This window comes from Hordeum vulgare, chromosome 6H, assembly GCF_904849725.1.
Source record: "Hordeum vulgare subsp. vulgare chromosome 6H, MorexV3_pseudomolecules_assembly, whole genome shotgun sequence".
NCBI classification, from domain to species: domain Eukaryota; kingdom Viridiplantae; phylum Streptophyta; class Magnoliopsida; order Poales; family Poaceae; genus Hordeum; species Hordeum vulgare.
Genome location: NC_058523.1, coordinates 417989475 through 418011416, shown reverse-complemented (window position 1 = coordinate 418011416; position 21942 = coordinate 417989475). Strand labels below are relative to the sequence as shown.

Genomic DNA, 21942 nt, shown 5'->3' with positions numbered 1-21942 from the left:
TTGGTAAGCACGGGAATTTTTTGTTTCCCATGTGACGTTCCCCAACAGTAATGCGGTCGGCCAAAAGGGTCACCCTATTGGCGTACCCCTTCACCAGGATGCGGAATACAACATTGATCACCTTGGGGATCAAAGTGATTATCCCATAGTTAAGGCGGTGCAGGTCGATGGAGCCAACGTAGACCTCTTCAAAGAGGGCCATCACCTCATGCCTAACAGTGTTCCAAATGGTATGGAAGAACTTAACTGGTAGGCCATTTGGGCCCGGCGCTGAGGAGTGATTCATACCCTTAATGGCAGTCCAAACCTCCGCCTTAGAGAACGGGGTCGTAAGGTCTGCAATCTCAGCGTCGGGGACACACTGATGGTTAGGCCAGAAGTCTGTTGCAAGAGCCAGACCACTCCTAGGGGGAGAATCCATCGACGTAAGCATGGATGTCGGTCGGGTGTTGTAGGAGGGTCTCACCGTCCCAAAGCAGGGGATGGAGTTCCGCATGCGACGGTCATTGGCTATGGCCTGGAAATAGGCTGTATTGGTGTCACCCCAAAGGACCAACTTTTGGGCTCCGCGTAGGCCCCAATAGGCTTCCTCGTCAGTGTAGATGGTTGAGAGCTGGTACTCAAGGTCGTATCGGATCATCCACTCATCGGGAGACAGACCTACCGAGTCCTCTCGGATGTCTAATGCTTGAATGGAACCTAGAATGGCTTTCTTGCGTTCACGCAGGTCCTGGTCGAGGTTCCCACCCCAGCCCTCCATGAACTTTCTCGAGCGCTTGGTGCACAAATGCCAATTGCCGACAACCAAATTAGAGCGGTGGGGAGAGGTCCGGGCCTCCAACCATCTAGCGCAAACGGCTTGGACGAAACCATGTTGGTTGAGCCAAAACGTCTTAGAACCAAAACCTAGGGGGAAGGGTGGACGGTCATTCTCCGAGGAGAGGAGCAACGGGACGTGATCGGACCCAATCTGGGTGATCGTCCGGAGGGAGGCAAGGGGGCAAAGAAGCTCCCACTCAGGAGAAACCAAGACGCGGTCCAAGACAGAGCACATTGGGTCCGCCTGGCGGTTGGTCCAGGTGAATCTGGCACCAACCCTATCTAATTCTTATAGCCCAAGGTCGGCGATGCAATCATGGAACATCTGCATCCATAGGAAGTTAACTAGATCGTTATTCTTATCCTCCGCGAAGCGGAGAAGGTTGAAGTCTCCGCCCACCACAACCGGGAGTCGGGCGGCCAAGACCTTCGCCCTATGCTCAGCGAGGAAGGTCGTGGAACGGCGGTGATCGGTAGGGCCTTAAACTATTATGATCTCCCATCTGAAGTTGAGGGCCCGTTCGAAGACCTCCATACTGACAAAGAACTCGCCTCGGTCCATGCCCCCTACCTCAAAAGTGGCATCCTTTACGCCTAAGAGGATGCCCCCCGAGTGGACGGCAATCCCACTAGAAGAGAGCAAATGCCACGCAAATAGGTGGGTGCTCAACCGGTCGAGTTTCGACTGGGAAAACTTTGTGCGCATGGTTTCCTGAATGGCGGCAATGTCTATTCGTTCTCCCCGCATGTACTCGGCAAGCTGACGGCCCGACGTCTTGGCCGAAGCCACGGATGTTCCAGAAGAGGGTCCGCATCAAGGCGTCATCGGGCAGTTGCTTGACCCCAAGACACGGGAGGGACTCTGAGCATGTAAGGCAGCGGTGCGGGAGCAGGTGCGGCCCCACATATCGACATGTAACACAAACCATGGTGAAGGAGGGGGTGCACGGGCACAAAAGATCAGCACCAGGAAGGAAGACATCGCATCAGCATAGGGAAGAACTGCATATATAGGCGCATCCGGGTATGAACTAAGGAGGAGACAGCGGGATTGTAACGCGCGTCCACCATCGGCGCTGTCAAGTAACGTGCCTCCACCGCCATTATGGTTCGCATCATGGATACCTTAACTCCTCGATTGGAAGGGTAATACGTACTCCGCTGCTCCGACTCCCCCCCCCCCCCCCCAGCCGCATTAGCGCCCCTTTGCTAGTTTTTGTCCAAAAAGACCACCTACACAACCGAATTGCTAGAAAAGACCCCTCTAGATGAATTTGACATAAAAGATCCCTTAGGCCATGGCGGTAGGCGCGCCAACCGACACGTGGCAAGGCGCCACGTCCAGAGACGTCAGCACTGTTCACTTAGGTGTGGCGATATCACTGTTCATACAATGAACAGTGTTTTGAAGAAGAAAAAAAACACAAAAAAAACTAAAATTTTGCACCCAGCTAGAACACACGATCATCTTTGCTGGCAAAAAAGATCAGATTTAAAAAAAAAGTTCTGCTATTGTTTGAAAAAAATATCAACACTGTTCATCCCTAGTGAACCGTTCCTCACGTGAACAGTGTTGCGGCCTTCGTCCACGACGTCATGTGCCACGTGTCGGCTGACGCACCTACCACCACGATCCGAAGGTCTTTTCTGTTAATTTCAACCGGAAGTGGTCTTTTTTAGCAATTTCATTGGGCAGGTGGTCCTTTTGAACAAAAAATCCGGACGAATCCCCCATTGCCCGAGCGTGGCCTCTTGTTGTGTCCAGGTGGGCTTACATCACCCAAGCGCGTTGTTTCCTAATAGGCCCAGTTCAACAGAAGATCAGCAATTTTGAAGAAAAAAAACAGAAGATCAGTGATTTTGTTGCTAGAGCAGCGGTCCAGTCCGTGTAGCGCTCTCTAGTGAGAGCGGAACGGAAGCTCAGAATTCCAGGTCCAACGGATGAAAACATTGATAGCCTGAGAGGACAAGCTTAGTGCGCAGTCAGGCTGAATCTCTCAGAATTCCACAAAATGATCCATGCACATCAGCTCAAGGCCATTATTATCCATCAAACCACTGAATAGAATTTGTTTGGCAGAACGCATGCATATATTGTTTATTTAGAGTAACATAACAAGACATATTACTTTTCATATTATAGGAACACGAAACAAGGAAACATGCTTTTCTGAATTTTAAGTGAAACGCTTCATTTTGTATGTACTTCATTTGCAGCTTGGGATTCAGATATGTACTTCATAACTTTCTTAATGGTCACTTTTTGTATTTACTGCATGTTGTAACCTATAATTTAACAATGTATCATATTCAAAAGGGGGATGTTTCAGTATTGTTTAACTTTAAAAAAAAATTGGATAGTGAATCTACGAAATAATATCACATTCATGCATGTTTATGTTTAGTGTCAAAACAGGTCCTAAAAATACGATCCATGATTATGTTCAGATTCTGAAAATAATAAAATGCTACCTTATAAGTATTTCTACTAAAAATGATATCTCTGACAACCTCTCATGCCAACAGGAAAATATTTCCAGTCTGAATTCACATTTGGCTTTGCCAGTTTCATAGACATGCTACCTGGATACTGGAGTAGCAACCGTGTACGAGATAAGCCTTTTATTTATTTACTTATTGAGAGTTCATTTTTATCAACATCTACTATCTTTGGTCCTTTCCAAGGGCCAATAAGAAAGGAAACTTATACTGTATATGTTAACTGTCGTGGGTAGTTTAGTACTTGCAGGTTTTCATACCAGTCTATCACTAGGATTTTATTTTATTTTTTTCTTGCGCTGTAGGCAAAATATGAATAGCCTCCACTTTAGTTACTTACAGGGCCGATATGTGGTGAATTTTGCAAGTACTCCCACCATCCCATAATATAAGAGCGTTTTTTACACTAGTGTGCTCTTATATTATGAGACGGGAGGAGTAGTTTTTATCATAGTGTGTGAAGTAATGAGAAATTTGTTCATCATACCTCTCAGGTTTACTGGAAGTATTGTGGTAGTCAGGGAGGAATCATGTTCCAATTACGCCCAGAAGATTTTCATCCTTGTTCTAGCTTCATTGAAGATAAATGTATTATGGCAATTGCAGCCTTCCAGATTGGTGCTTGATTACCTATTCGTATAAATTTGTTTGTTGTGGCAGATAAAGAATAATGTTTGCACGTACCTCACCCTATCCCAAAATGGTCGGTTTGCTACTGCTGTGTTCGTATCCTGTCTTCTGTTTCTACAGTTAGGCTGCGTTTGGATAAAAAGTATTTTTGCAGTTTTTCAGGAATACCATGGTTTCTAAAAAAACCTTGATATAAAATACTTTGAGATGTTTGGATGAAACAAATACCGCAGTTTAGGATACCCTGATATTTCTTATATCATAGTATTTTTGCAGTATCTAAAAAAGAAGTCATGACCTCTTTTTTTCTAAACTGAACGGAGAGAAACGAGGAGAGCGCTCACCCAGCCTCCTCCGCCTCCTTCTCTCAAAGTTATATATCTGTTAAATAAAGTTTATCTCCTAATTATTAGCATTCCATGTTAGGCGATCTGCTTTTCTATATACAGCCGGCAGCGGCGGCGGCTAGGCACATGTTACTTTCTAGCTCGATCTTCTACGCTTATATCAGGTCGCTGACTGCCCATTACGCATGACTGAACGAAGCTCCCTTCGTGGAGTAGATCAATTTGTCGTTACAGCACACTCAGTACGCAATCGTTAATAGTTAGCTAGTCGATCCTATGCGGCCAAAGGCACACGTACACCCATAAACGATTTTGCGCAGCTAAGAGAGGATTTGACATGCATGGCATGGCTGCTCATTGGGCACCCTGAGTATAGGTGTGGTTGGTGCAACGAGTCAAACTATACGGTAAAACAGTATTTGTCAAACGTACATGCTGTTTTGCCAAAACAGAGGAAAAGTATGATATTTGGAAACCAATGTATTCATTGTCCACGCATTGAAAATTGAGATATTGAATTACTACAGTTTTTATAGAACTTTGTTGCCAAACTATGATTTAATTTGTTATTGGACATTGCCACATTGGTGATGATCAGGTAAGGGAGAAACCTTCCAAGTCTCAGATTTTTCTATAACAAACCCCCCCAGGGTGATAAGCTCAGACACTCACAATGTCAACCGACTTGGATCAGATGTAAAATGTCTTTCTTGGTCTACTGAATTGAGAAAATCTTTCTGCCAAGAGAACTACAATACAACATTCAATAAACAGAACTCAATTTGATATTTTATTTGAACCTTTTTTGAAAACGATCTAATTAAACAAAGGAATATATCATGCTCTCAGAGTTTTCTCAGTCAGTACCTTATACATGTGTACCAGGAGCACTGGTTTTGCTTCATATATGATGACATGTGAGTGTTGGCCACCAACCGCTCCTACTGGCACGGCTCGATCTAACAGGAAAAAAGGGAGAGTGACGTTAGGCTGAGAAACAGCAGCATGTCCAATAAAAGTACAGGCCATATGGACAACCAGCCCGTCACACAATGATCATCAAGCAATTCCAACCAAAGTCAGGAGAAAAAGAGTGGGAACGAAAAGCGGCACGGCAACACGCACTATTTTACACCAAACCCGATCAATGCTCATGATGATTCGAGAGCTATATAGTGTGGGTCAAGAACAGAGTCCGGTGAATCAAAATGATTTGGGCAGTATAAATCCAGATCCTATCAAATCACTTTTGCTTGAGTTAGGCTTACATTTACCAATTGCACAAACCATGATTAAAAACCTTGAACAGTATACAAAGTGCTGCTTAGAAGAATCACAATTTGGGAAGGACAGGGCAACAGAATTACACAAGGCTCTTTAGACTCTGGAAGAAAGAGCTTTATGAGGGGAAACTACACAAAACAGAATATGAAAAGTGAAAGTGACGGAGCGAGTGACAGAGCAAACTGCACATCACTCAGCAGTTTCAGCACACTCAAAAAGAAAATGAAAAATATATGAAATGATACACCAGTACGAAAACTTAGCACTGATCACTAGACGGCAAGACCAGTGCAGCCAGACGCGGTGATGTCGAATGCTTCTTCTTACTTCCCAGGAGCCAAAGGATTGTTGAACTAGAGTGGCAGCAGACCAAGAATAACCCCACTGTGATGTCTTCTTCTTAGGCAGATGCCTTGTCGAACTTGAGGGGCTTCACCACCTCCCAGGTGAAGTCGGCATCGTCGCGGCCAAAGTGACCATAAGCAGCTGTCTTGATGAACCTCTTTCCACCTTTCTTCAAGTCCAGGTTAATGCTGATCATCCCGGGCCTGAAGTCAAAGTTCTCCTTCACGAGCTTGAGGATCTCCCTGTCGGGGATCTTGCCGGTGCCGTAGGAGTCGACGAACACAGACAAAGGCTCAGGTACACCGATTGCGTATGAGATCTGCACAATGCAGCGGCGTGCGAGACCGCTGGCGATGATGCTCTTGGCGGCCTGCCTGGCAATGTAGGCGCCACTGCGGTCGACCTTGGTCGGGTCCTTGCCAGAGAAAGCGCCGCCGCCATGGGCTCCCCAGCCACCGTAGGTGTCGATGATGATCTTGCGGCCGGTGAGACCGGCATCGCCATGAGGGCCGCCGATGACGAAGCGACCAGACGGGTTCAGGTGGAAGATGGTGTTTTCATCGAGGTACTTCCCGGGAATCACCGGCTTGATGACGTGCTCCTTGAGGTCCGCGGCGATCTCATCGTTGGTGACGGTCTCGTCATGCTGGGTGGAGATGAGGACGGTGTGCACACGAACAGGCACCATGGCACCACCCTCATTTAGGTACTCAATGGTGACCTGGGTCTTTCCATCAGGCCTCAGCCAGGCACAGGTGCCATTCTTGCGGACCTCGGTGAGGCGAGCTCCGAGCTTGGTGGCAAGCATGTGGGTGAGGGGCATCAGCTCAGGGGTCTCATCCGTGGCATAGCCAAACATGATGCCCTGGTCACCGGCGCCGACCTCTTCTGGACGCTTGGTGAAGTGTCCATGAACACCCTGGGCAATGTCAGGGGATTGTTGCTCGATGTTGACGAGCACCTTGCAATGGTCGGCGTCGAGACCGACGTCGTCAGAGATGAAGCCAATGTCGCGGCAGGTGTCACGCACGATCTTCTCATAGTCCACGGTGGCCTTGGTGGTGATCTCACCGAAGACCATGACCATGTTGGTCTTGGTGCAGGTCTCGCAGGCAACCTTGCTGTCAGGATCCTGGGCCAAGCAGGCGTCCAGGACGGCGTCGGAGACCTGGTCACACAACTTGTCGGGATGGCCCTCGTTCACGGACTCGGAAGTGAAGAGGAACGTCTCGGCCGCCATTTCTTTCGTGGTAGTGATGCTCTGCAAATAAAAAAATAACTCGACTATGTTAGAATCAAACAAATATCAGTCGTGCCACAAAATCACGGTACTGTCCCAGCTACAGAGCAATATACTACCGCACAGCCTGGAATGATAAGCCATTCTCAAAAAAAAAAAAAAAAAAAAAACTGGAATGATAAGCCAGAGGGGCAACCCGTCTAAACACAACAGGAAAAAACACCCTTAAAAGAAGAAATAACAAACAGGTCCCTAAGGGGGGTGATTGCTGAACAATCCTGGATCTGCCACCATCCTCCGCACGCCGTCGAATCTGCTAGCGCCTAGCGGAGGAAGGAGCGACGACCTCGAGCCAAAGACCCGCCGGACACCATCGCATCGAAGCTTCAAAGAGCCGAAGAAAAGGCACATCGGCCGAGGACCACCCGACGCCTTAGATCCGCACACAAGCCGACGCCAGAATAGAAGCCGGCGACCCCGTGTACACATCTACCCGGCCATACAGCAGCGCAGGAGCAAGAACCGCCGTGTGGACGACGCAGCTGGAGGAACAGAAGATCCATAGCAAAGTCGATGCCGCCGCCACGCCGACCACACCCGTATACACCGAGCCCGCCGCTCCGACGAGGAACGGCAGCACACTTATTGGACGTAGCGCCGCCGGCCGGACACCGCGATCCACCCACCTGCTCCTACTACCACCAACCCCCACCAACCCCCCACAGCTAGCCTCCGTTCTTTACAGAGGGAGTAGTAACTAAGCGACCCACGTATGATGAAAAAGAAGATAAATTAGACATAGATGATCGAAGCATGAGATCAGGACGCGGTGAGTGCTAACCTTGTGCAGTTGTGCTGATGCTATTGTTCAGGAGGCCGACGAACCGAAAGAGGTCGAATGTATGCGCGGTGTAGTCCGCAGATCCCGGCCACGCAATTTATAGGAGCGGGGGGCTCGTCAGGTCGTGCATGAGTGTTGCTGGTGAGAGTGCGGGACTGCACAACCTGTGCTGCAGCCTGCAGCCCTTGCGGAAGCCCTCCTCCCCACCAAACCCATTTCTTTTTTTTTTTCCTTTTTGCGGTGGGTCAGATCACCTACCAACCATCTAATTTATTTTCTTCCCCACTTGTCTTTTCCTTAGAAAGATCTTCTCCACTTGCGTAAGCGATCTGCTGAACGTGGTTGGTAGGCTACTCGATTCTGAAAAATTACCTTCCGGAAAATTATAATCGTAAAAAAAGAATCAGGTAAGAATTACCAAAATTAATAGCCAATTAGGGACGTGCTACGCATTCACCGGTGGATGTTTACTAAATATTCACCACTTGCAGGGCCGTCCGATCTACACGTAGCCGTCGGATCTGCTCCGGTCAGGCACCCCATAATTCCTAAAACGATGGCTGAGTTGCAGAAACTTTCGCTTTGTTGCAAGAAATAAACTTTATACCCGTTAAATTCTGAAACAACGGTCGAGTTTCAGAAATAATTTGCTTGTTGCAGGATTTTTTTTCTTCGTCTTTCTGCAACATAGGTACTTTTGCGGAAGAATTTTTTGCAACAAAGGTCATGTTTTAGGATTTTTTTACAACAAAGGTCAAGTTGCGAAAAAAATTTGCAACGTTCATGGGCGGCATGGGCGGCTGGCGGCGACCGGATGGTCAGAACATAAATCTATAGTAGACCACTGCAACATCGTATATGTTTCAAAAATATAGTCTTTGTTGCAGAACCGCATAGTCGCTTGGATGCGTGTCTTACGGGGGAGGTGGCTGATTCGGCCATTATAATCCGCCGGCTGATGGTTACCTTTTCCCAATTAATAGTGCATTTTAAAATTGTAGGTACCTAGCAATTCTCACAATTCTAACTAGCCCCTTAAAAAAACTTTTCGTTTTCAACTGCTATCCCTATTGGACAACCAAATTATGTCCAAATTGTCAATCGGGTCAGACTGCTACAGAGCCTCCCACACTACCGTTCACCCCCCGCCCCCCTCCCCTCCCGCCCACACTCGTGCTCGCCCCACCCCAATGCTAAGGTTGCAACCATCAGATCCGCTGGCGGCTGCCACCCTACTCCACCGCCCCAGACCTTGGCCTCGACCTCCTCGGATCCGCCGGTGGGAGGCTCCTGCACCGCCGCCCCAGACCGGCCGCCCCATCTCCTCCTCTCCTTCCCATCGGGCCGCCACTTCTTAATGCCTCTCCAGCCGACCCTTCAGCAGGACGCGCCCAGCCGCCCGTCCATTCCTTCCGTCCGTCCGCCCCTCCACTTCGTCCGCCCAGCAGCACGAGGCATTTGGAACTCGCTTTTGTATTCTAATATATGTACTTTATTAGATTTGTAGCTCGTTTTGGTTTTCATATTGGACATAAACTGTTAGAAATAATCAAGTGATTGTAATTCATCAATCATTTCAATCTAAGGGTGTCTGAGACATTTCAGCGCACAACTCATACAACAATTACATACTAGAATCATAAAAAAGAAGTAGACAGACAATTCTATAGCCAAACGATTATGTGGGCAGTTTCCCAGAATTATGATACTGAAGAATTATGAGGTGAAAAGAACTGGCCCCCAGCCCAGCCCGCTACATACATATATATATAGACATATTTTAGAGTATATATTCATTTATTTTGTTTCATATATTTATATGTAGTTTTTAATGAAACCTCAACTCTAACGGGGAAACTCATTTCGTCCGTGCGTGTCCGTTTGAGTTCCGCACACAGAAAACACGGCCCAAGGCACCGCCTCAAACAGACACATGTCCGCTTTTCGTCCGCCCGTGAACCATTCCAGGCCTAAATTTGGGCCGCATTTGGATCGGTGCGGACACGAAATGGACACGCGTCTCACCCGCGTGCTCCTTCCCCTGGCCTGCCCGTCGACGACACAGTCTCGCCCTTTTTATCCCTTTCCCCCACCCGTCGCCAACAAATGCACAAACCCTAGGCCGGCGCCATTCTTCCCGGCCACCTTTCTCTCCATCCCCCTTCCTCCCCCACCCAGCAGCACATCCACCGGCGGGGCGCCTCCTTCATGTCGACGTGGAAGGCTGGTGTGGCGACGACGAGATTTGGCACGTCTTGGCGACGGGATTTGGCCAATCCGACCGGCAATGGATTGCGCTTGCCATGGATTAGCCACGTACCGGTCCAGTCGACCTGGGAAATGCCTCGGTGCCGCATGTAGGCGCCCAATCCGCCTCTAGCCGCTCGAATTTTGTACAGTCGTTGGTCCGCCAACAAAATCACCGTCAATCGTCACCCTGGCTCGGCGCTAGCCCAGAGGCTTGCCGGCTCATTGTTGTCGTTCATAAAGTGCGACGACTGCCTGCTGCATGTCGTGTGGTGTGTTTCTTGAACGTCAGAAAATCCCGGTTGTGTTCGTCAAGTGCAAAAACGATGGGGTATGCTTTTCGTGCGGCCTTTTGCTCTTTGATTCAATGGAATTTCAATAACTTATTTGCTCAATTTTGTGTGTAGGTCGTGTAAGATTGTTGTAACGTCTTGCCAAAACAAGCCGACGGTTCCATGTTAATACAAGAAGCCATCGTGATGTATACAAAGTCCTCTAATACACAGCTTGTAAAGCAAGGAAAAAGAGACATAATACAAGAAGGAAGAGTTACATGAGATAGACTAGGATATGCCCAATCAGCCTACCAACGTGACACAATAGACCTCGTGAATATGTCCTTTAACACCCTCCCTTGATCACAACATTCTATATTGAGATTACGTTTGAATGCATCAAAACTTCTTGTTGGTAATGCTTTGGTAAAGCCATTTGTAACCTGATCCTTCGAATGAACAAATCTGACTTCCAATTGTTTATGAGCAACTCTTTCTCTAACAAAGTGAAAATCTATCTCAATATGCTTAGTCCTGGCATGGAAGACGGGATTAGCAGAAAGATATGTGGCACCAAGACTATCACACCATAAATAAGGAGTTGGATCACGACTTATTCCAAGTTCCTTGAGCATGGACTGAACCCAAATAATCTCAATTGTAGCATTCACTAGAGCCTTATACTCAGCTTCTGTACTTGACCTTGAGACTGTAGTTATTGGAAATATGCCCTAGAGGCAATAATAAATAGTTATTATTATATTTTTAGTTTCAAGATAATCGTTTATTATCCATGCTAGAATTGTATTGATGGAAACACAAATACATGTGTGGATATATAGACAAAACAAAGTCCCTAGTGAGCCTCTAGTTGACTAGCTCGATGATCAAAGATGGTTAAGCTTTCCTAGCCATAGACAAGTGTTGTCACTTGATAACGGGATCACATCATTAGGAGAATGATGTGATGGACATAGACCCAAACTATAAACGTAGCATGTGATCGTGTTATTTTGTTGCTATTGTTTTCTACATGTCAAGTATACATTCCTATGACCATGAGATCATGTAACTCACTGACACCGGAGGAATGCCTTGTGTATCAAACGTCGCAACGTAACTGGGTGACTATAAAGGTACTCCACAGGTATCTCCGAAGGTGTCCGTTGAGTTAGCATGGATCAAGACTAGGATTTGTCACTCTGTATGACGAAGAGGTATCTCAGGGTCCACTCGATAATACAACATCACAAATAAGCCTTGCAAGCAATGTGACTAAAGAGTTAGCCATGGGATCTTGTATTACGGAACGAGTAAAGAGATTTGTCGGTAACTAGATTGAAATAGGTATGGAGATACCGGCAATCGAATCTCAGGCAAGTAACATACCGAAGGACAAAGGGAATGTTATAAGGGATTAACTGAATCCTTAACATAGAGGTTCAACCAATAAGATCTTCGTAGAATATGTAGTATCCAATATGGGAATCCAGGTCCCGCTATTGGATATTGACCGGAGAGTGTCTCGGTCATGTTTACATTGTTCTCGAACCCGCAGGGTGTGCACACTTAAGGTTCAGTGACGTTTTGGTATAGTTGAATTATTGATGTTGGTAACCGAAGGTTGTTCGGAGTCCCGGATGAGATCTCAGACATCACGAGGGTTTCCGGAATGGTGCAGAGACGAAGATTGATATATAGGAAGTATTCATTTGGCTTACGGAAGGTTTTCGGGCATTACCGATAAAGTACCGGGAGTGATGATGGGTTCCGGAGTTCCGCTGGGAGGGGCCACCCACCCGGGAGAGGACCAAAGAGGCCCAAGGGTGGCGCACCAGCCCTTAGTGGGATGGTGACCAGCCCAAGTGGGCCTATTCGACCAAAAGGAGAAGGAAAGGGAGGAGAGGGGCCAAACCGAATAGGAGAAGGGGACTCCTCCTCCAAACCGTATTGGAGGAGGACTCCTCCTCTTGCTTGGCGCGCCGGCCAACCCTAGGGATTTTTCCCTAGGGCGCCACCCCTCCCTCCCACTTATATATAATGGAGGTGGGAGAGGCTTTTGGCACCTCAAGCCATAGTGCAGCCCTCTCTCCCTCCACCACTTCGTGACACCCTGTAGCTAGTTCGGTACGTCACGGCGAAGTCCTGTCGGAATAGCTCCACCACCATCACCGCCACGCCGTCGTGCTACCGGAGAATTTAGCTACCTCTTCGTCTCTCTTGCTGGATCAAGAAGGCGGATATCGTCATCAAGTTGTACGTGTGCTGAATGCAGAGGTGTTGTCCATTCGGTACTAGATCGGGACGGGGTATGTGGAACGCTTGCGATTCGGATCGCGAAAACGTTCGAATACATCAACCGTGTTTCTTAAAGCTTCCCGCTTAGCGATCTACAAGGGTATGTGGATCTGATCTCCCCTCTCGTAGATGATCATCACCATGATAGGTCTTGCGTGTGCGTAGGAAATTTTTTGTTTCCCATGCAACGTTCCCCAACACATCAGACCTGACTGCCCTGCGTAGAGCTTCTGTGGATGGTTCATGACATGTAGATGTGTGGAGAGATCCAGACGTGAGCACAGAAGATCTCGGTCCACAATCATTCACCAATAATTGCACATCATTCGAGGGTCGAGGCACGTTGGTCGTGGCCGCACCATTGCTGGGCTCCGAGCCAACCATAGGATGTGTACTCTCATGCATGTAAACGCGGGGTTCTCCTGGATCGCAAGACGATAGGTGAAACCCCACCATGGGTCATGCCATAAGATGATTGAGGCGGGTCCGCGCATGCAGGAGCAATGTGTGCGCCAGGTGAATCCATCACGTCCTGATGCAACGTATATCCCAAAGAAGAATGGTTAGGCGGCTGACACCATGATCCGAAGGGTGATTCTTGCACCTATGTGTTTCCCTCTTGTGTTCCCGCTGTATCATCTGCAACATCACAGAACTCACATCCTGGATTAGTAGCAGGGTTAGTAAATTGATCATTGCTATTATCACCCCCGTGATCAATGCCAATTAGATGAGATGGAAGAAGTAAAATATCTTTGCAAAGGAGGGCTCCTGCATTTGGATGAATATGTTCAAAGGGAAATATTGTTTCATCAAAAACAACGTCAGAAGAAATATAGACACGACCAATGGGAACATCAAGACACTTGACTCCTTCATGTTGTGGACTATAGCCGAGAAACACACTGTTTGGAGCGAAACATAAGCTTGCGATTATTATAGGGACGAAGATTGGGCCAACATGCACACCCAAAAACTCAAAGAGATTTATAGTCTGGTTTGGTATGAAGTAAACGCTCTATAGGAGATTCATTGTTGATAACACGACTAGGAAGCATGTTGATGAGATAAACAGCAGTAAGAAAAGCTTCATCCCAAAACTTAAGAGTCATGGATGCACCGACTAGGAGAGCTAGTCCAACCTCAACAATGTGTATATCTTACGTTCAGCAGAACCACTGTGTTGATGAGTGTTGGAATTATGCCCTAGAGGCAATGATAAATAAGTTATTATTATAATTCCTGTATCAAGATAATCGTTTATTATCCATGCTATAATTGTGTTGAATGAAGACTTAGATACATGTGTGGATACATAGACAAAACACTATCCCTAGCAAGCCTCTAGTTGGCTAGCCAGTTGATCAAGGATAGTCAAGGTCTTCTGACTATGTACAAGGTGTTGTTGCTTGATAACTGAATCACATCATTGGGTGAATCATGTGATGGACTAGACCCAAACTAATGAACGTAGCATGTTGATCGTGTCATTTTGTTGCTACTGTTTTCTGCGTGTCAAGTATTTATTCCTATGACCATGAGATCATATAACTCACTGGCACCGGAGGAATGCCTTGTGTGTATCAAATGTCACAACGTAACTGGATGACTATAAAGATGCTCTACAGGTATCTTCGAAGGTGTCCGTTGAGTTAGTATGGATCAAGACTGGGATTTGTCACTCCGTGTGACGGAGAGGTATCTCGGGGCCCACTCGGTAATACAACATCACACACAAGCCTTGCAAGCAATGTGGCTTAGTGTAAGTCACGGGATCTTGTATTACGGAATGAGTAAAGAGACTTGCCGCTTAACGAGATTGAAATAGGTATGCGGATACTGACGATCGAATCTCGGGCAAGTAACATACCGAAGGACAAAGGGAATGACATATGGGATTATATGAATCCTTGGCACTAAGGTTCAATCGATAAGATCTTCGTAGAATATGTAGGATCCAATATGGGCATCCAGGTCCCGCTATTTGATATTGACCGAGGAGTCCCTCGGGTCATGTCTACATAGTTCTCGAACCCGCAGGGTCTGCACACTTAAGGTTCGGCGATGTTTTATGCGTATTTGAGTTATATGGTTAGTTACCAAATGTTGTTTGGAGTCCTGGATGAGATCACCGATGTCACGAGGGTTTCCGGAATGGTCCGGAAACAAAGATTGATATATAGGTTGACCTCATTTGATTACCGGAAAGTTTTCGGCATTACCGGGAATGTACCGGGAGTGACGAATGGGTTCCGGGTGTTCACCGGGGGGGCAACCCACCCGGGGGAAGCCCATAGGACTTAGGGGTGCCGCACCAGCCCTTAGTGGGCTGGTGGGACAGCCCAAGAGGCCCTATGCGCAGGAGAAGAAAAAATCAAAGAGAAAAAAGGGGCAAGTGGGAAGGAAGGGAAAGAGGCTCCACCTTCCAATCCTAGTTGGACTAGGATTGGAGGAGGATTCATCCTTCCCCCCTTCGGCCGACCCCTTGGGGCTCCCTTGAGCCTCAAGGCAAGGTCCTCCCCCACTCTCCTATATATATTGAGGTATTAGGGCTGATTTGAGACAACTTTGGCACGACAGCCCGACCACATACCTCCACGGTTTTTCCTCTAGATCCTATTTTTGCGGAGCTCCGGCGGAGCCCTGCTAAGATAGATCACCACCAACCTCCGGAGCACCGTCACGCTGCCGGAGAACTCATCTACCTCTCTGTCTCTCTTGCTGGATCAAGAAGGCCAAGATCATCGTCGAGTTGTACGTGTGCTGAATGCGGAGGTGCCGTCCGTTCGACACTAGATCGGAGCGGATCGCGGGACGGTTCGCGGGGCGGATCGAGGGACGTGAGGACGTTCCACTACATCAACCGCGTTTCTTAACGCTTCCTGTTGTGCGATCTACAAGGGTACGTAGATCCAAATCCCCTCTCGTAGATGGACATCACCATGATAGGTCTTCGTGCGTGTAGGAATTTTTTTGTTTCCCATGCGACGTTCCCCAACAGTGATATCAGAGCTAGGTTCATGCGTAGATGTCATCTCGAGTAGAACACAAAAGTTTTTGTGGGCGGTGATGTGCGATTTGCTGCCCTCCTTAGTCTTTTCTTGATTCCGCGGTATTGTTGGATCGAAGCGGCTCAGACCGACATTACTCGTACGCTTACGAGAGACTGGTTTCATCGCTACGAGCAACCCCGTTGCTCAAAGATGACTGGCGAGTGTCGGTTTCTCCAACTTTAGTTAAATCGGATTTGACCGAGGAGGTCCTTGGAGAGAGGTTAAATAGCAATTCATACATCCCCGTTGTGGTGTTTGCGTAAGTTAGATGCGATCCTACTAGATACCCATGGTCACCACGTAAAACATGCAACAATAATTAGAGGACGTATATCTTTTTTTTGCAGGGTATGCTTGTGATGTGATATGGCCGACGATGTGATGTGATATATTGGATGTATGAGATGATCATGTTGTAATAGTTAATATCGACTTGCACATCGATGGTACGACAACCGACAGGAGCCATAGGGTTGTATTTAAACTAATGTTTGTGCTTGCAGATGCGTTTACTATATTGCTAGGACGTAGCTTTGGTAGTAATAGCATGAGTAGCACGACAACCCGATGGCGACACGTTGATGGAGATCATGGTGTGGCACCGGTGACAAGAAGATCGTGCCGGTGCTTTGGTGATGGAGATCAAGAAGCACATGATGATGGCCATATCATGTCACTTATGAATTGCATGTGATGTTAATCCTTTTATGCACCTTATTTTGCTTAGAACGACGGTAGCATTATGAGGTGATCTCTCACTAAAATTTCAAGACGAAATTGTGTGTCTCCCCGACTGTGCACCCTTGCTACAGTTCGTCGTTTCGAGACACCACATGATGATCGGGTGTGATAGACTCAACGTTCACATACAACAGGTGCAAAACAGTTGCACACGCAGAACACTCGGGTTAAGCTTGACGAGCCTAGAATGTGCAGACATGGCCTTGGAACACATGAGACCGAAAGGTCGATCATGAATCATATAGTTGATATGATTAGCATAGGGATGCTTACCACTGAAACTATCCTCAACTCACGTGATGATCGGACTTGAGCTAGTGGAATTGGATCACGAACCACTCAAATGACTAGAGAGAAGTAATTTTTGAGTGGGAATTTAGCAAGTAATTTGATTAGTTAAACTCTAATTATCTTGAACATAGTCTAAGTCCACTTTGAAAATATTTGTGTTGTAGATCAATGGCTCACGCGACAGTCACCCTGAATTTTAATACGTTCCTAGAGAAAGCTAAGTTGAAAGATGATGGAAGCAACTTTGTAGACTGGGCTCGTAATCTTAAGTTGCTCCCGCAAGCTGGGAAGAAGGATTATGTCCTTAATGCTGTGCTAGGAGATGAACCACCCGCCGCGGCTGACCAAGATGCTAAGAACGCTTCGTTAGCACGCAAGGAGGAGTACTCAGTAGTTCAATGTGCAGTCTTGTATGGCTTAGAGCCGGGACTTCAACATCGCTTTGAGCATCATGGAGCATATGAGATGTTCTAGGAGTTGAAGTTTATCTTTCAGAAGAACGCCCGGATCGAGAGATATGAGACCTCCGATAAATTCTATGCTTGCAAGATGGAGGAGAATTCGTCTGTCAGTGAACATGTGCTCAAAATGTCTTGGTACTCAAACCGTCTAGCTGAGCTGGGGATTGAACTCCCGCAAGAGGCTATCACTGACAGTATTCTTCAATCACTTCCACCAAGCTATAAGGGCTTTGTGTTGAACTATAACATGCAAGGGATGAACAAGTCACCCGGTGAGTTATTCGCGATGTTGAAAGTCGCAGAGTCAGAACTCCGTAAAGAGCATCAAGTGTTGATGGTGAATAAGACCACTAGTTTCAAGAGAAACAGCAAAGGAAAGAAGGGTAATTCAAAGAAGAGCGGCAAGCATGTTGCCAATCCGACGAAGAAACCCAAAGCTGGACCTAAGCCTGAAACGGAGTGCTATTATTGCAAGGGTATGGGTCACTGGAAGCGCAACTGCCCCAAGTATATGGCTGATAAGAAGGCGGCCAAAGAAAAATTAGGTATTTTCGATATACATGTTATTGATGTGTACTTAACCAGCTCTCGTAGTAGTGCCTGGTTATTCGATATCGGTTCTGTTGCTCATATTTGCAACTCAAAACAGGAACTGCGGAATAAGTGAAGGTTGGCGAAGGATGAAATGACGATGCGCGTGGGAAATGGTTCCAAGTTTGATGCAATCGCCATCGGTACAGTTTCACTTGAGTTACCATCAGGATTAGTTATGAACTTAAATAAATGTTATTTAGTGCCTTCGTTAAGCATGAACATTATATCCGGATCTTGTTTATTGTGAGAAGGTTACTGTTTAAGTCAGAGAATAATGGTTGTTCGATTTCTATGAGTAATATCTTTTATGGTCATGCACCCAATGTGAGAGGATTGTTCATATTGAATCTTGATAGTGATAATACACATATACATAACATTGAGACCAAAAGAGTTAGATTTAATAATGATAGCGCCATGTTTTTATGGCACTGCCGCTTAGGTCATATTGGTGTAAAGCGCATGAAGAAACTCCATACCGATGGACTTTTGGAGTCACTTGACTTTGATTCACTTGACACGTGCGAACCATGCCTCATGGGCAAGATGACTAAAACTCCGTTCTCCGGAACAATGGAGCGTGCAAGTGACTTGTTGGAAATCATACATACCGATGTGTGTGGTCCGATGGGTGTGGAGGCACGCGGTGGATATCGTTATTTTCTCACCTTCACCGACGATTTGAGTAGATATGGTTATGTCTACTTGATGAAGCACAAGTCTGAAACATTTGAAAAGTTCAAGCAATTTCAGTGTGAAGTTGAAAATCATCGTAACAAGAAGATCAAGTTCCTACGGTCTGATCGTGGGGGTGAATATCCGAGTTTCGAGTTTGGTGCTCACTTAAGACAATGTGGAATTGTTTCACAGTTGACACCGCCAGGAACACCACAGCGTAATGGTGTGTCCGAACGTTGTAATCGTACTTTATTAGAGATGGTGCGATCTATGATGTCTCTTACCGATTTGCCGTTATCGTTTTGGTGTTATGCATTAGAAACAGCTGCATTCACTTTAAATAGGGCACCATCGAAATTCGTTGAGGCGACACCATACGAACTGTGGTATGGCAAAAGACCAAAGTTGTCGTTTCTTAAAGTTTGGGGATGTGATGCTTATGTCAAAAAGCTTCAGCCTGAAAAGCTGGAACCCAAAGCGGAAAAGTGCGTCTTCATAGGTTACCCAAAAGAGACAGTTGGGTATACCTTCTATCTCAAATCCGAGGGCAAATTGTTTGTTGCTAAGAATGAAGCTTTTCTCGAGAAGGAGTTTCTCTCGAGAGAATTGAGTGGGAGGAAGATAGAACTTGATGAGGTTGTCGAACCTCTCATCCCTCTGGATGGTGGCGCAGGGCAAGGGGAAACCCCTGTCGTTGCGACGGCGGTTGAGGAGAAAGTTAATGATGATGATCATGAAACTCTGGATCAAATTCCTATCGAACCTCGCAGGTCGACATGACCGCGTACTGCTCCTGAGTGGTACGGTAATGCCGTCTTATCAATTATGTTGTTAGAAAACAATGAGCCTGCGAATTATGAAGAAGCAATGGTGGGCCCGGATTCCAACAAATGGCTGGAGGCCATGAAGTCCGAGATAGGATCTATGTATGAAAACAAAGTGTGGACTTTGGAAGTACTACCTGAAGGCCGCAAGGCTATTCAGAACAAATGGATCTTTAAGAAGAAGACGGACGCTGACGGTAATGTGACCGTTTATAAAGCTCAACTTGTGGCAAAGGGTTTTTCACAAGTTCAAGGAATTGACTACGATGAGACTTTCTCACCCATAGCGATGCTTAAGTCCGTCCGAATCATGTTACCAATACCTGCGTTTTTCAATTATGAAATCTGGCAGATGGATATCAAAACGGCGTTCCTTAACGGTTTCCTTAAGGAAGAGTTGTATATGATGCAACCCGAAGGTTTTGTCGATCCTAAAAATACTAACAAAGTGTGCAAGCTCCAGCGATCCATTTATGGACTTGTGCAAGCATCTCGGAGTTGGAATAAACGCTTTGATGAGGTGATCAAAGCATTTGGGTTTATACAGGTGGTTGGAGAATCCTGTATTTACAAGAAAGTGAGTGGGAGCTGTGTGGCGTTTCTAATATTATATGCGGATGACATATTGCTGCTTGGAAACAACGTGGAGCTTTTGGAGAGCATAAAAGGTTACTTGAATAAAAGTTTCTCTATGAAGGACCTAGGAGAAGCTGCTTACATTCTAGGCATTAAGATCTATAGGGATAGATGGAAACGCTTGATAGGACTTTCACAAAGCACATACCTTGATAAAGTTTTAAAGAAGTTCAAAATGGATCAGTCCAAGAAAGGGTTCTTGCCAGTATTACAAGGTATAAAATTGAGTAACACTCAGTGCCCAACAACTGAGGAAGATAGAAAGACAATGAGTTCCGTCCCCTACGCTTCAGCCGTAGGTTCTATCATGTATGCAATGATGTGCACTAGACCAGACGTTAGCCTGGCCATAAGTATGCTGGCAGGTTCCAGAGTAATCCAGGAGTGGATCACTGGACGACGCTCAAGAATATCCTGAAGTACTTGAAAAGGAATAAGGAGATGTTTCTCGTATATGGAGGTGACAAAGAGCTCGCCGTAAAAGGTTACGTCGATGCAAGCTTTGACACAGATCCGGACGACTCTAAGTCGCAGACCGGATACATATTTATTCTTAATGGGGGTGCGGTAAGCTAGTGCAGTTCCAAGCAAAGCGTCATAGCTGATTCTACATGTGAAGCGGAGTACATGGCCGCCTCGGAGGCAGCTAAGGAGGGTGTTTGGATGAAACAGTTCATGACGGATCTTGGAGTGGTGCCGAGCGCACTGAATCCAATAACCCTGTTTTGTGACAACACGGGTGCCATTGCCTTAGCAAAGGAACCACGGTTTAACAAGAAGACCAACACATCAAATGACGCTTCAACCTCATCCGCGACTACGTCGAGGAGGAGGAAGTGAATATTTCCAAAGTGCACACGGATCTGAATGTGGCAGACCCGCTGACTAAACCTCTTCCATGGGCAAAGCATGATCAACACCAGAACTGTATGGGTGTTAGATTTATTACAATGTAATTCACATGACGATGTGAGGGCTAGATTATTGACTCTAGTGCAAGTGGGAGACTGTTGGAATTATGCCCTAGAGGCAATGATAAATAAGTTATTATTATAATTCCTGTATCAAGATAATCGTTTATTATCCATGCTATAATTGTGTTGAATGAAGACTTAGATACATGTGTGGATACATAGACAAAAAACTGTCCCTAGCAAGCCTCTAGTTGGCTAGCAAGTTGATCAAGGATAGTCAAGGTCTTCTTACTATGTACAAGGTGTTGTTGCTTGATAACAGGATCTCATCATTGGGTGAATCATGTGATGGACTAGACCCAAACTAATGAACGTAGCATGTTGATCGTGTCATTTTGTTGCTACTGTTTTCTACGTGTCAAGTATTTATTCCTATGACCATGAGATCATATAACTCACTGGCACCGAAGGAATGCCTTGTGTGTATCAAACGTCACAACGTAACTGGGTGACTATAAAGATGCTCTACAGGTATCTCTGAGGTGTCCGTTGAGTTAGTATGGATCAAGACTGGGATTTGTCACTCCGTGTGACGGAGAGGTATCTCGGGGCCCATTCGGTAATACAACATCACACACAAGCCTTGCAAGCAATGTGACTTAGTGTAAGTCACGGGATCTTGTGTTATGGAATGAGTAAAGAGACTTGCCGGTAAATGAGATTGAAATAGGTATGCGGATACTGACGATCGAATCTCGGGCAAGTAACATACCGAAGGACAAAGGGAATGACATACGGGATTATATGAATCCTTGGCACTGAGGTTCAATCGATAAGATCTTCGTAGAATATGTAGGATCCAATATGGGCATCCAGGTCCTGCTATTGGATATTGACCGAGGAGTCCCTCGGGTCATGTCTACAT

General features: G+C 46.3%; 1 protein-coding gene across 1 annotated transcript; it reads right to left on the bottom strand.

Annotated features, from left to right (window-relative positions):
* Window positions 1-5564: 5564 nt before the first annotated feature.
* Window positions 5565-8203, bottom strand: LOC123406099 (S-adenosylmethionine synthase 2). The gene is made up of 2 exons (XM_045099588.1): window positions 8006-8203; window positions 5565-7185 (listed from the first exon to the last, which is right to left on the bottom strand). The coding sequence occupies exon 2, from the start codon at window positions 7162-7164 to the stop codon at window positions 5980-5982; it is 1185 nt and encodes a 394-aa protein (XP_044955523.1). The 5' UTR covers window positions 7165-7185; window positions 8006-8203; the 3' UTR covers window positions 5565-5979.
* Between the last annotated feature and the right edge of the window lie 13739 nt (window positions 8204-21942).

What these genes read in the sequence shown, in the direction of transcription:
- LOC123406099 (XM_045099588.1), bottom strand. Translation starts at nt 7,164, where the DNA reads ATGGCGGCCGAGACGTTCCTCTTCACTTCCGAGTCCGTGAACGAGGGC.